We start from the raw sequence: 12,211 nt of genomic DNA, 5'->3' as shown, positions 1-12,211 counted from the left end.
TTATTTCTTATCACGACACTGTCTTTTTTGGGAAGAATTTTTCGAATCAGGTACTTGAAGTCATCTTGGAAATACGAATTTAAGAAATTTACAAGCAATATCATTCAAGATTTAAAACAAGAAGGGCTAAATTTTACTAACAAAAAAATGTGCAGTATATGATTTTAAACAACTGCACTTAATTAATTTAGTCTTTTTGCAATTGTATGTTCAACGCCATTTTAGGCATTTTAGTAATGGCGTTGTTAGTTTATTTTGGATTGATGATTTTGACTATTCCTCTGGTATCTTTCTCCCCTCTTTTTATTAAAATAACCTTGTAGTTTGGTAATTTGTTATGCTTTTTCAATTTCAATTGTAATTCAATTCTAAAATTATGTAATAACACTTTTATTCTATAAAAATTACTTAGCTCACTGATCATTCGTTTGTAAGCGAAATGCGCATCTGGCGTATCAACTTATGATCGTGGTATCGTTCAGATTTTTTGCTTCACTTTATTGTGTCTGTTGTTTCGTTGGTTCCCTCTTATAGTTGATGTATTTACCTCAGTTTTAGTTTGTAATCCGGATTTGATTTCTCTCAATAGATTAATGACTTTCGAACAGTGGTATACTACTGTTGGCTTTATTTATCTCTCATGGTTTTTTTTAGCTAGAATTAAACCAAAATTTTCATTACTATGTTGCTTGATCATTAACAGGAGTAAGTATGCCTAGAGGTTTTCCAGACAGACTTCCTGATCCTAGAGTTGTCAGCAATGCAGTTTCTGATTCTTCTTTTGGGCCTTAACATCAGAGTGATAGAAAAAGGACAGGACAACATATGTCGTTTGGTCAATTACTGGCACATGATTTTATAGAAACGGATATACCCTGGGGTAAGTTTTGTCTTGTCTGAACTAGACACATCATTGAAACTTTGACACTTTTATTGTCTGCGAATTTTGAATTTGTACTGCCAACTGTTTTCTTGAAAGTATGACAATAACATCAAAACAATTATAAATGCGAAACAATATGTAAATCTATAAATAGCACTTATAAAGTATACATGTATATAAAGAAAATATTTTATTTGAAATAGTGTATAACAGAACAGCATAAATAACATGCGTGAACATTAACGTAAACAAATATAATGAACAAAACACTTCAATGTAAATAAAAAAAAAACAATCACTTAGTTTTATTTTGTTTTATTAGGAATTGACTGTTGCAATCGATTGGAACCAAAATTCGGCAAGTAAGACATTATTCATTTCTACCTAAATATTTATTGGTTTTCTTAACATTTTTCTTCACAAGATCTTTATGATATGCACGAAAGTAATGTTGTTTTCGAAACCCAAACAAAATTAAAATTACACCATTTTTTTTAATTGATTTACTTATGTTGTCAATACCATCGTTGAGGGTTAGGGTTATTGTTAAAAAGAAATATTAGACCAATAGTCGGGCATAAGCAACAGGTAAGGCATATGCAATTTCAGTTGCTTAATCCAGTATTGATTGTCTTACGAGAATGGCATTGTTATAGGGATATCAGTACTGTATTACACTATTTGGTAGCATGATATTTGACAGCGACAACTTTCTGTTGATCGGCCGCAATTGTGACATTTATATCGAGTGTGTATATAATCCTGGTACCTTTGATAACATCTTATATTTATACATCTTCGGATTTCAAATGTTAGGTTTTAAGCGTTCCTGATGAAGGAAAATCTAGAAAAGCGCTTCGGACGCAAGACATTAATAACGTGTTGTTTTCATTTTTTTATATTGAGTGTAGCAGTATACGCATACAAAACAGAAGACGCGTTGCAGGTTTACGCACTAACTTAAAGTCTTGCCTCTATTAATTTCATTCGAGTCATCCTGTTTGTACTTGTTATATTTTTGTCTCATTTTAAGCAATTTACCAAATGAAAAAAATAGATAAACTACTGTGACCTTAATTGAATAACAGTAGTGCTTTACTTTTTCAAAAGATAAAAATAGATATTTTGGTAAGATGGACGGTGAATATTTTGCAAATGTCTGTTTAATGGCCGCAATTGTGACATTGATAATGAGTGTAGTGGGATCCACATATATACATAGTGTGCTAGTGACCTAATACGATATATACGAGGTCAGTAAATTCCATATGAGGTGAGAGCGAAGTACATGGGATTTTCTGACCTCGTATATACCGTATTAGGTAACTAGCACATTATGTATCGAATTTATCTGACTGGCTATTTTTCTTTGTTGAATTTAGACTAGAGTTGTCTCATTTGCAATCAAACCACATCTTCTTATTTTTATATTAAAGTGTTCCAGTGTTTTTCGACTTCCATTGGTCTTCCCCCAAAAAATAATCAACAACCAAGCCCCGCCTCCCCACTTACCTAATATGGAATATACACGGTATTCACGCGGACGCTGTTAACCAATCATACTCAGAGAAATAAATTGGAGGTTAGATAAATGATCATACATAGCAGAAGACGCTTAAATACGCACCCAGTCCTGTCCTTTTTAAGTTCATTCGAATAACTCAATTTCATGTTTATTCATTCTAAGAAATTTTAACCGGTAAACTACTGTAGCATTAAAAGACCAAAGTATAAGTTTAAATTGAACCAAAGTAGACGTTTTATGTTATCAATAGATAAATGGTAGGTTGTACGGTGAATATTAAGCAATTCTTGTCGGTTTTTTTATTTAGTCTAGACGAATGCTTTCCATTTGAGATTCCTTACTCTGATAAACGTTTACCAGCTGGATGTAAAAACTTCATAAGGGCCAGAGCTGCTACAAATGATGTTAATTTACAAGGTATGTTTATTGACTGTAAATTATTTTCTATCGATGAAACGTGTCGATCATTTGATTTTTCACAAACAAATTTATTTTCAAGCATGTTGTTGTTTAGAAATTCAATAAACGATTGCTAAGAAAAGCCGTTATGGCAAAATTTATCAATTGAAAATGGGATCACTATCGATTTAAATATTATCAAGTGCTCACGCTGCTTTATTGAATACTGTGAATTCACTACTTATTCGTAGGCTGCCAATTACAAGTGTATATCGGAATCACGAATTTTACAGTTCAACTTAGCACGCATTTTCTAAAGGCTTATATCAACAATTTGTCTTCCAACTACGAAAATAATGGAATCCACAGTATATCCTATCAATTGGTTTTGACATGTGATGAACACAAAACTTGTCAACATACTAATGCAGGAACCAAGAAATGTTTTTTGTTTGTTTTAGTTTACAGGGAGCAGATAAATTTAATCAGTTCTTATATTGACTGTTCATTTCTCTATGGTGATGGGGTTGATGAAACACTAAGAGTTCAAAATAGCTGTAAGTATTCACCTGGCTTTTATAATAAAATATTATTTACTGAGTTGACTTGAAAAAAAGAATTATTTTTTTTATACAATATCTTGTTAAACGTTTAGATTCATTGGTAAACTCCAGAATCGCGTGAAATGACATGCCTGTTTGACTTATCTGACCAATTAGATTTAGTCGGACATGAATATCCCAGTTCAAACAACCATGAAACCATTTCTATAACTTTCTGTATCATTTAGAAAAGATGTTAATAATATCGTTACAATGACAGCACTACGTGACAGGAATACCGTTCAAACATACCTCAAAACCACTCAGCACTACAGAGAAACACATTAATGAAAAAAAGAATAGTACATTACAACGTGAAAACCGCAGAATAATAACAAACTCATCCTATGAAATTACGACAGCACACCACATGATACCACAGACAAAATATAAACTGTGTGTGACATGAATGGACCAGCATACGAAAAAGTGACGTATTTTTGTGACGTTTATATAAAATAAAAAGAGTTCTTTTTTATAGACACGTGAAAGAATACGAAATTTTGATTGAGTTTGTAAATTAACTCATCATAGATACCAGGATTGAAATTTTGTATTTGCGCCGGACGCGCCTTTTGTTTACAAAAGACTCATCAGTGACGCTAGAAAAACAAAAAGTGAAAACTTCCAAATAAAGTACAAAGTTGAAGAGCATTGAGGACCAACAATTCCTGAAAGCTAAGGTTACATATTTAGGAAGTAGAAAATCCTTAGTATTTCAAAACTTCAAAGTTTGGTAAACAGGTAATGTATAATTATGACCATATCGATGATAATTCAGGTCAACGCCTAAGTTCTGACTACTGGGGTGGTGATACCCTAGGGGAATACAAAAAAATCCACCAGCAGTATCATCGACCCATTGGTTGTAAATCATATATAAAAGTATTGTGTATATGCGCCAGACGTAATGGTAATGGTGTTATTTTATGTATTTTCTAACTCTGACACAAATATTAAAATGGACTTGTTTTTGTAATGGTGTTGTTATGTGTATGTTCCAACCATGTCTTTTTATCTCTTCCAAATTAAAACTACAATACTACAAAAAAGTTCAAGTTTTTGTTTCACATTGTTTTAGTCTTGATGAAAACAGATCCAGGAAATCTTTTACCAACAATTGATGGAGGTGCCTGCCTAAAGTTGAAAACAGAGAATAGATGCCCGTTTGCAGGTAATGCTACTCAGAAGAAATTTAGACTAGTTCAAACAGAACTGTTATAAATATACACATTTAAACATTTGACAACCTTATGACAGACATTTAATATTAGATAGCACGTGGTTGTACAAGGACTTAGGCAAACACCATAATTTATATATAATAAATAGTTTCAAATTTAGCCTAATGTTAGATCTTAAAATTTGCGTAAGCACATTTTTGTTCTTTCCTTAACGGGATTCGAGCCCTTGCTTCTGTGACATTCTTGCACCACCACATGCACCGTGTCCAGCGCCCTAGACCACTGGACCACCAAAGCTATATACAACTTTCGGTGGTCGATTTCTTTCATTGTAGGATTTACCTTTCGTGTTAACACAGTACATGATGTATAGTGAAAAGAAGATCGTGTACTTTTCAGAGCAACGACATCATTGGAATCCCGCTGAGGGAAGACCAAAAGAATATATCACATCGTAGTATGTAAATATTTTGAGGCGTAAAATACGTATATAAACGTATAAATAACCGAAAGAGTGACAAAAAACTTTAAAACGCAATCAAAATATACATTTTGTTTAATCTTATGTCCTCCACAAAACTTGTTTCTTTTTTGCGCGAACACTCCATATTATCATGTGAGCATTCTCACAAAACTGTGTATGCAATATTCAAGCTTTAAATCCTATCATGTCTTACAAAGCAGTGCACTACTAAAACAGGACATTTTCTTTCAACAGGTGATGGAAGAAGTACTGAAGCACCAAACCTTAGTTTAAACCATTTAGTATTTGTCAGATATCACAACCGATTGTCCACACAACTATATAAACTTAACCCATGCTGGAGTAATGAGATGGTTTTCCAAGAAACTCGAAGAATTATCATAGCACAAGTCCAACACATCACGTACAATCACTTTCTTCCACTTGTTGTTGACCGAAAAACAATGCAAAGATTCAAATTATTTTCAAAGAAGAGAGGATTTAATGATGTTTATGATAAAAAAGTTGATGCATCTTCTGTCAATAGTTTTGGAATAGCACCTTGGCGTTATGGACATTCCCAAATTATGGCCGAACAATCAGAGTTAAAGGAAGACTTCAAAACTATTATTACACATAAACTCGAAGATAATTTAGAAAGCCCAGATTTATGGCAGACAAATTTTGGAGAAAGAATTGAAGACCTCACCAGATGGCTTGCAACAAAACCAGCACAAAAAATTGACAGGTATGAACAATGAACTAAAATAAGAGGAAGAAATACCAAGGGAACATAGAAAAACCCACAAAGGGTTAATAAAAAACTTAAAAAACTTAGCAATCAAGCAACAAAAATAATCTATGCTTTGTAAAAATTGATATTTATAAGTTAAATCTGAAAAATGTGTGCATTGAAAAGAAAAATTAGATAAGTTATCTACATTCCTTGAAAATCTAGACCTAAGGTTCTTTGTACAATCCAAGATGGCGAAAGACACCAATACTACCTTAAACTAACCATTTATTATTAGTTTTCTAGTTGACGGAGCCCGTGACAAACTGTTCTTCATCAAAACACCGCCTGGAACTGACCTTTATGCACTAAACATACAGCGAGGACGTGACCAAGGTGTTCCTGCGTACAATGAGTGGCGCAAGTTTTGTGGACTTAGAAAATTTAAAAGGTTTGACGACTTTGGAGAGTTTGGCTCAAAACTTGCAAAAGTATATAAGTATGTGTTTTTTTTTTCTTTCTTTAATGCAACATATTGTTCGCAAATATCTCTGCAAGAGTCCGTGTTTATATAAATTTTAATTGAAAAATTACACCCATAAGAGTCAAGCAATACAAACAAACATTTATACAATCAAATACAATGCAGTCCAATACAATATAATAGATAGATATAGGAAGATGTGATATGAGTGGCAATGGGACAGCGCTCCATTCAAGTAAAATCTATAAACCGAAACATATTTTAAATATATAAAGTTCATTATCACTGGACTAGTATATATTTGTTTAGGGGCCAGCTGAAGGACGCCTCCGGGTGCGGGAATTTCTCGCTACATTGAAGACCTGTTGGTGACCCTCTGCTGTTGTTTTTTATTTGGGCGGGTTGTTGTCTCTTTGACACATTCCCCATTTCCATTCTCAATTTTATTTAAAAGTTCAATTATGAATTTATGTAAACAATATAATCATAAGCTTGTCTAACATGGATCTGACCCCCTCAGTTTTAAAGACTGCTTAAAAAAGACTCCAATATGACAATCAAAAGCAGGATTGGGGTTTAGAATGTGTTTTAATTTGTTAAATGCATCAAGATGTTGAAATAATGGTAAATAGTACATTGATTTATTGATTGATTGATGCTAACTAAAAGTATAATGGCAACTTTTGTATATCATAGTTTTTATATTGAGTATTAAGATGAATCGACCCAGGCAAAAAGAGATGGAATTGGTTATGTCAAATATTTATTTTATATGGAAATCATTTGACACAGTACATTATCGAAAGTCAGGCCAGTGGTTTTTTTTGTGTCAAATATTAACTAAATTACACGTTAAAGCAACTCTGTTAACATGCTTACCTGTCCTCCTTCATTGTCACTATTGGAAAAAATCTATTGTTGAAAGATGCATAACTCCCTTCAAAAACAACTGATCAACATTTTTTTTGTAGATAAGCACTTCTATATACATAGATATAAGAAGATGTGGTATGAATGTCAATGAGACAACTCTCCATCCAAGTCACAATTTATAATAGTAAACCAGTATAGGTCAAAGTACGGTCTTCAACACGTAGCCTTGGTTCACACTGAATAGCAAGTTTTAAAGGGCTCCAAAAATAACTATTTCAAAAAACATTCCAACGGGAAAACAAACGGTCTAACATTTATAAAAGAAACGTGAAACAGATGTATAAATTTCACATGAACATACAAGGATTCGTCAAATTCTGTTCTGTAGTTTTAGAGGAGATACGACGACAAACTACAGTAGTGAAATATAACTATGCCAGATTTCTTGTTGCAGATGCCGCAAAACCATTCAATAATAATTTTATGTCGATATGTACGTATACATATCTACACAGTCTCATGATATTGTGTTGTGAGGTTTTAGAATGGAGGCGCTGAAGTATATTTCAGACAAAATAATAGGTCCAAAGAGGAATAACTCAAAGAAAAAAGTTTAATCTTAATTTCATGCCAATATGCACATTTGAATATCAGTATCATCTACAATTTTACATGAAATTTTATGTTGTGGTTTCAGAGGGGGTACAAATACAAACTACGGCTGCAGTGGCATAATTAGATTAACTTATTAACTGTGTTACATTTTTTATCATCATGATGATATTAGAAGATTATGGAATACGTTAATGAGACCACAACACAACAAAACAAACATCGCAAAGACGAATAGGTTTTACACGCTTCAAAATAAATTTGGAGTTTTTTTAAAAGGATCGTATTATTACTTAATCTACCCAATGTTTGTTTTAAAGGACAGTAAACGATGTTGATCTATTTATTGGTGGTTTGTTAGAAAAAGAGGAGGATGGAGGAGTTGGTCCTACATTTGCTTGTCTGATTGGAACACAATTCTTTCGCTTCAAAGTGGGAGACAGATTTTGGTATGAATCGTCAGATCCAGATTTTGCATTCACAAAAGGTAGTATTAATAACATTAAGAATGGAAATAGGGAATATGTCAAAGGGACAACAACCCGACTAAAGAGCAGACAACAGCTGAAGGCCAACAATGGGTCTTGAACACACCAAAAAAAAAAAAGTCCCGCGTCCGGAGGTGATCCTCAGCTGAGACCAAACTCTATTAGACGGATTCTATGAGAACATATATATCATTTTATTTTCCAGGTCAGATTAACTCATTAAAATACGCAATGTTACTGTCCGAAATATGGTGCAAGAGTTTGGTCAAAATAAAAGAAAAATTATCTTGTTATGTCTCGTCTTTAAGTACCAAACTATAATACATGAATCGCGTGTTACTGTGTTATTATACTTGTAGTATTAATAATTATAAGAATTATTGCATTATAATTAAAATAGTATTCTTTATTTAAATATCATGCCTAAGCTGCATAAGTGGCGAAAGCGCATATCACAAAAAATATCATGTTTCTTCTTTAAACTTCATTGTTAATAACACTGACGCTTGTATAATATATGACATGGACAGATCTTTTGAAGTCCTATTGAACATGTGAACGAACATATATATCATTTTATTTTCCAGGTCAACTTAACTCTATCAAATCCGCAACTTTACTGTCCCAAATATGGTGCACAGAGTTTGGTCAAAATAAGATACAGAAAGATATATTCCAGATTCCATGTAAAAATAAGTAAGTTTGCGAAACATTCTAAAGATGTACATGTAGTCAGACCAGGTTTAGGACTTTTTGATAGAATTTATGTTTGGACTCCTTTGGTTTTTTTCCTACGATACAGGTGAGAAAGAGATTGCCCCATATCACCAACTTTTCTTTTTGGAAAAATCGTCAGTAGGTTATAACAAGTCTTTACCAAACATTAAAACAGATTACAGATTATTTTTCTGTTGATTTGAGACCAAAATTAATGCATAGGCTAAATATTTGGTAGAAATCCGAGTCTGATTTTTCCCGCCATTTTTTTAAAATTAAAATTCAAATATCTGGAATAGATGTTCCATAACCTATCATAATATTTAAGCTTATTTTGTTATTTCAACAATGCTCTCCTGATTTAAAGTACTTATCGAAGTGAATGTCTTTTTAGTTATTACCATATGTTGACCCCTACATTGCTTTCCTGGTGTATTGTTCCGTATAAAGTATTATACGAATTTCTTTTTATTTATTATATATTATTATTCATGTAATATTTGCTTTGTCGTTTCATTTTTTTTTCTGTCACGGTCTTGTAGGTGTATCTTAGACTTTGAATTTAATGATACATATGATATGTTCTGCCTCCTTTTCAGAAAGAGGTCTTAAACTTATATGAGAAAGCTACACCTCAGTTTAATGTTTTTGTGTTATTGTTTGAGTATGTGTGAGTACATACGCTAAATAGGGAGGTCTTTAAATTGGAAAGTTACACCAATCGGCATTTGGATTATATTGTTCTGTCTCTTTAGTATTTGCATTGTTTCACATGTACATACACAATTATGATTAATGGGAGTCAGGTCATTGAAACATCAGCACACCAGTACCAAGCATCCATTTCTTGATCCAGCATTTTGAAATAAATCTATCAAAATATATTTTCGAATGAATTTCACATGTACAAGGTTTTTATGCCCGGCTAACACTATAGAAATGGGAATTCAGTGGCGGATAAAGAACTTTTCATTAGGGGGCACTGACTGACATAAGGGGGGTCCGCTCGAGTCATGCTTAAATTATTCCCTGTATAATCATTGTAATTTTCTTAAATCCTATTCATTTCAGTGTTATGAATAATTTTTTTTTAGGAAGTCAAGTATTGGTTTGTCCTCATACTATTCTACACGAATAATAAAAAATAAGGAGATGTTGTATGATTGCCAATACTAAGACAACTATCTACCAACTTTTAAATGAGGCAGATGTACGAAAATATATACAACAGTCCGGCCTTCAACCTTGAGAATAAACCCTAGTTTTGCCAGTCTTTGATCGGTTTATTTGATAACTTGTAAGTTCCTAATCACACGAGTGTTTGGAACAAACGTGCATGGTCTTGCGCATAAAAAGGGACAGAAGCAGTTACAATGTCTTTTCCTAATGACTAACTATCATTAAACCAAATTAACATAAACAATGATAAATATACAACATCAAGGCTATTAACAAATTATGCATAATTATGTTCGTGTATAATATCGTTGAGCAAGTTTGAATCTTTATCTAATGGTATTCCATATTTTCAGTAAGCTACGTGATTGCAAAGATCTTCCTGAAATAGACCTTACCTTATGGAAAGACAACAACTGTATGAAGCACTTACATAAGTAAAACTATCAGTACGAAGAGAAATGATATTGTCCAAGATTCTTTTTTGTCACACGTAGTTTCAAATTTGTTTTTGTTTTTGTTTTTAAATGTTACCTTTGTATTAAATGTCATGTTTATTATTACCTCATATTTAATATATATGTGTCTAAGCGTTGCTTTACAATAAAATCTTGAAAATCTTAAATCTTGAATCTTTAAACTTGAAGCCAACTGTATATACATAATTTATTAGTTGAACTTTTAATTTATAGTTTAGACTAGACAGTGTAAATAAAACTGAGAAGAAGATTTAAAACATATTATGTGGAAATTTTATATTTTGTTTTTATTTTCCAAATGGTGTATGCTTAGTTTATTCCTTTGGTATTTTTGAACTGATTATTGAAGTGAATTGTCATAAGTCGACGGACCATTATTTGCTCTGAACAAAATGATTAGACAAAGTGGTGTCAATTATCTACTAATGGTATCAGCAAACACACCTCGATGACAAAAGGGTCCAGAAAAGGTTAAATTGCCAAAGATTTAGAGAAACTGTTATTTGTCATATGATAGTGCACGTTAATATAATCAAATTTATACCTGAATGATGACATTCTGCTTATTTTTCTTTATTATACATGAAAATTGTTTGGATTATTTTTTTCTTCCTCCGTCAATTTAAATAAGTAATCGTCCTTAATATATTTTGACAGTGACACTGAGAGAGTGAGTGACAGAGACGTAATAGTGAGAGGGCCTAGTAAGTGGGTGCAGTGAGCGGGTTAGTGAGAGGATGAGTGATAGGATGTTTGGGTAACAGGATGCGTGCTACGGAGAGTGACAGGGAAAATGATTGGGTGAGTGATAGGGTGAGCGAGTGAGATTGTGAAGCGTGCGAGGGTGAAAGGGTGCAGTGGGAGGGTTAATAATAGACTGAGTGAGAGAGAGTGGGAGGATGAGCGACAATGAGAGGGAGCGTGAGAGACAGTGAGAGGAAGAGTAAAATTGAAAGAGAGAGTGAGCGGGTGAGAGTGACAGGATGGGCGAGTGTGAGAGAATGGGTGAGCGAGTGAGACTGTGAGTGCAAAGATGTGCGACAGTCAGAGTGACAGAGAAAGTGACAGTTTAAGCAAGAGTGACAGTGACCACATCAACGCGTTGTGAGAGGGGTAAAGTGTGCAGACTGCGATAGTGAAAGTGGAAAGGGCGGGACGAGTGTGCAGCAGACGGACAATGAGAGGAAGGATGACATAGACGGAGAGTAAAGATAGGTAACAATTATTGAGCGAAAGAGAGGGAAAATGACAGTTGAGAAAGATATAAAAAAGATTGAGCCTAGCAGTGTAGGCAAGGTAGTGAGTGAGTGACACATTCAGCGACTTATCAAAGATAAGTTTCATTGAGTGAAAATTAAACGAATGACGAAAACACAAGTTGTACATACAGTATACAAGCACCAAAAATATATGAATTTTGATACATTGTGTTACAAATGCGTCGGCGTCGTTCATGCATATTAAAATATTATTCCTCGTTATGAACAACAAGAATGGTTCCAATTGTTTAGAAAAGAAATATTTTGCCCATCAAAAGCAACTTCATTAATTTTTCATATTAGTACTTTTTTCTGGCTGGAGAGGACAGTCATT

At 33.2% G+C, this 12,211-nt stretch overlaps 1 protein-coding gene across 1 annotated transcript; it reads left to right on the top strand.

Moving 5' to 3' along the window:
• Positions 1-2,715: 2,715 nt before the first annotated feature.
• Positions 2,716-10,621, top strand: LOC143053488 (chorion peroxidase-like). The gene is made up of 8 exons (XM_076226294.1): positions 2,716-2,825; positions 3,269-3,364; positions 4,491-4,583; positions 5,312-5,804; positions 6,088-6,288; positions 8,079-8,245; positions 8,834-8,942; positions 10,496-10,621. The coding sequence occupies exons 3-8, from the start codon at positions 4,496-4,498 to the stop codon at positions 10,578-10,580; spliced, it is 1,143 nt and encodes a 380-aa protein (XP_076082409.1). The 5' UTR covers positions 2,716-2,825; positions 3,269-3,364; positions 4,491-4,495; the 3' UTR covers positions 10,581-10,621.
• Positions 10,622-12,211: the final 1,590 nt, after the last annotated feature.

This window comes from Mytilus galloprovincialis, chromosome 12 (genome assembly GCF_965363235.1).
Source record: "Mytilus galloprovincialis chromosome 12, xbMytGall1.hap1.1, whole genome shotgun sequence".
Taxonomy (NCBI): Eukaryota; Metazoa; Mollusca; class Bivalvia; order Mytilida; family Mytilidae; genus Mytilus; species Mytilus galloprovincialis.
Note: the sequence above shows the minus strand (reverse complement) of the source record. Positions and strands in the feature narration are given on the sequence as shown.

Coding starts and splice junctions, on each gene's coding strand:
- LOC143053488 (XM_076226294.1), top strand. CDS start 4,496: ATGAAAACAGATCCAGGAAATCTTTTACCAACAATTGATGGAGGTGCC. Junction 6,289..8,078: donor AAACTTGCAAAAGTATATAA/GTATGTGTTTTT, acceptor TTTGTTTTAAAG/GACAGTAAACGATGTTGATC. Junction 8,246..8,833: donor AGATTTTGCATTCACAAAAG/GTAGTATTAATA, acceptor TTTATTTTCCAG/GTCAACTTAACTCTATCAAA.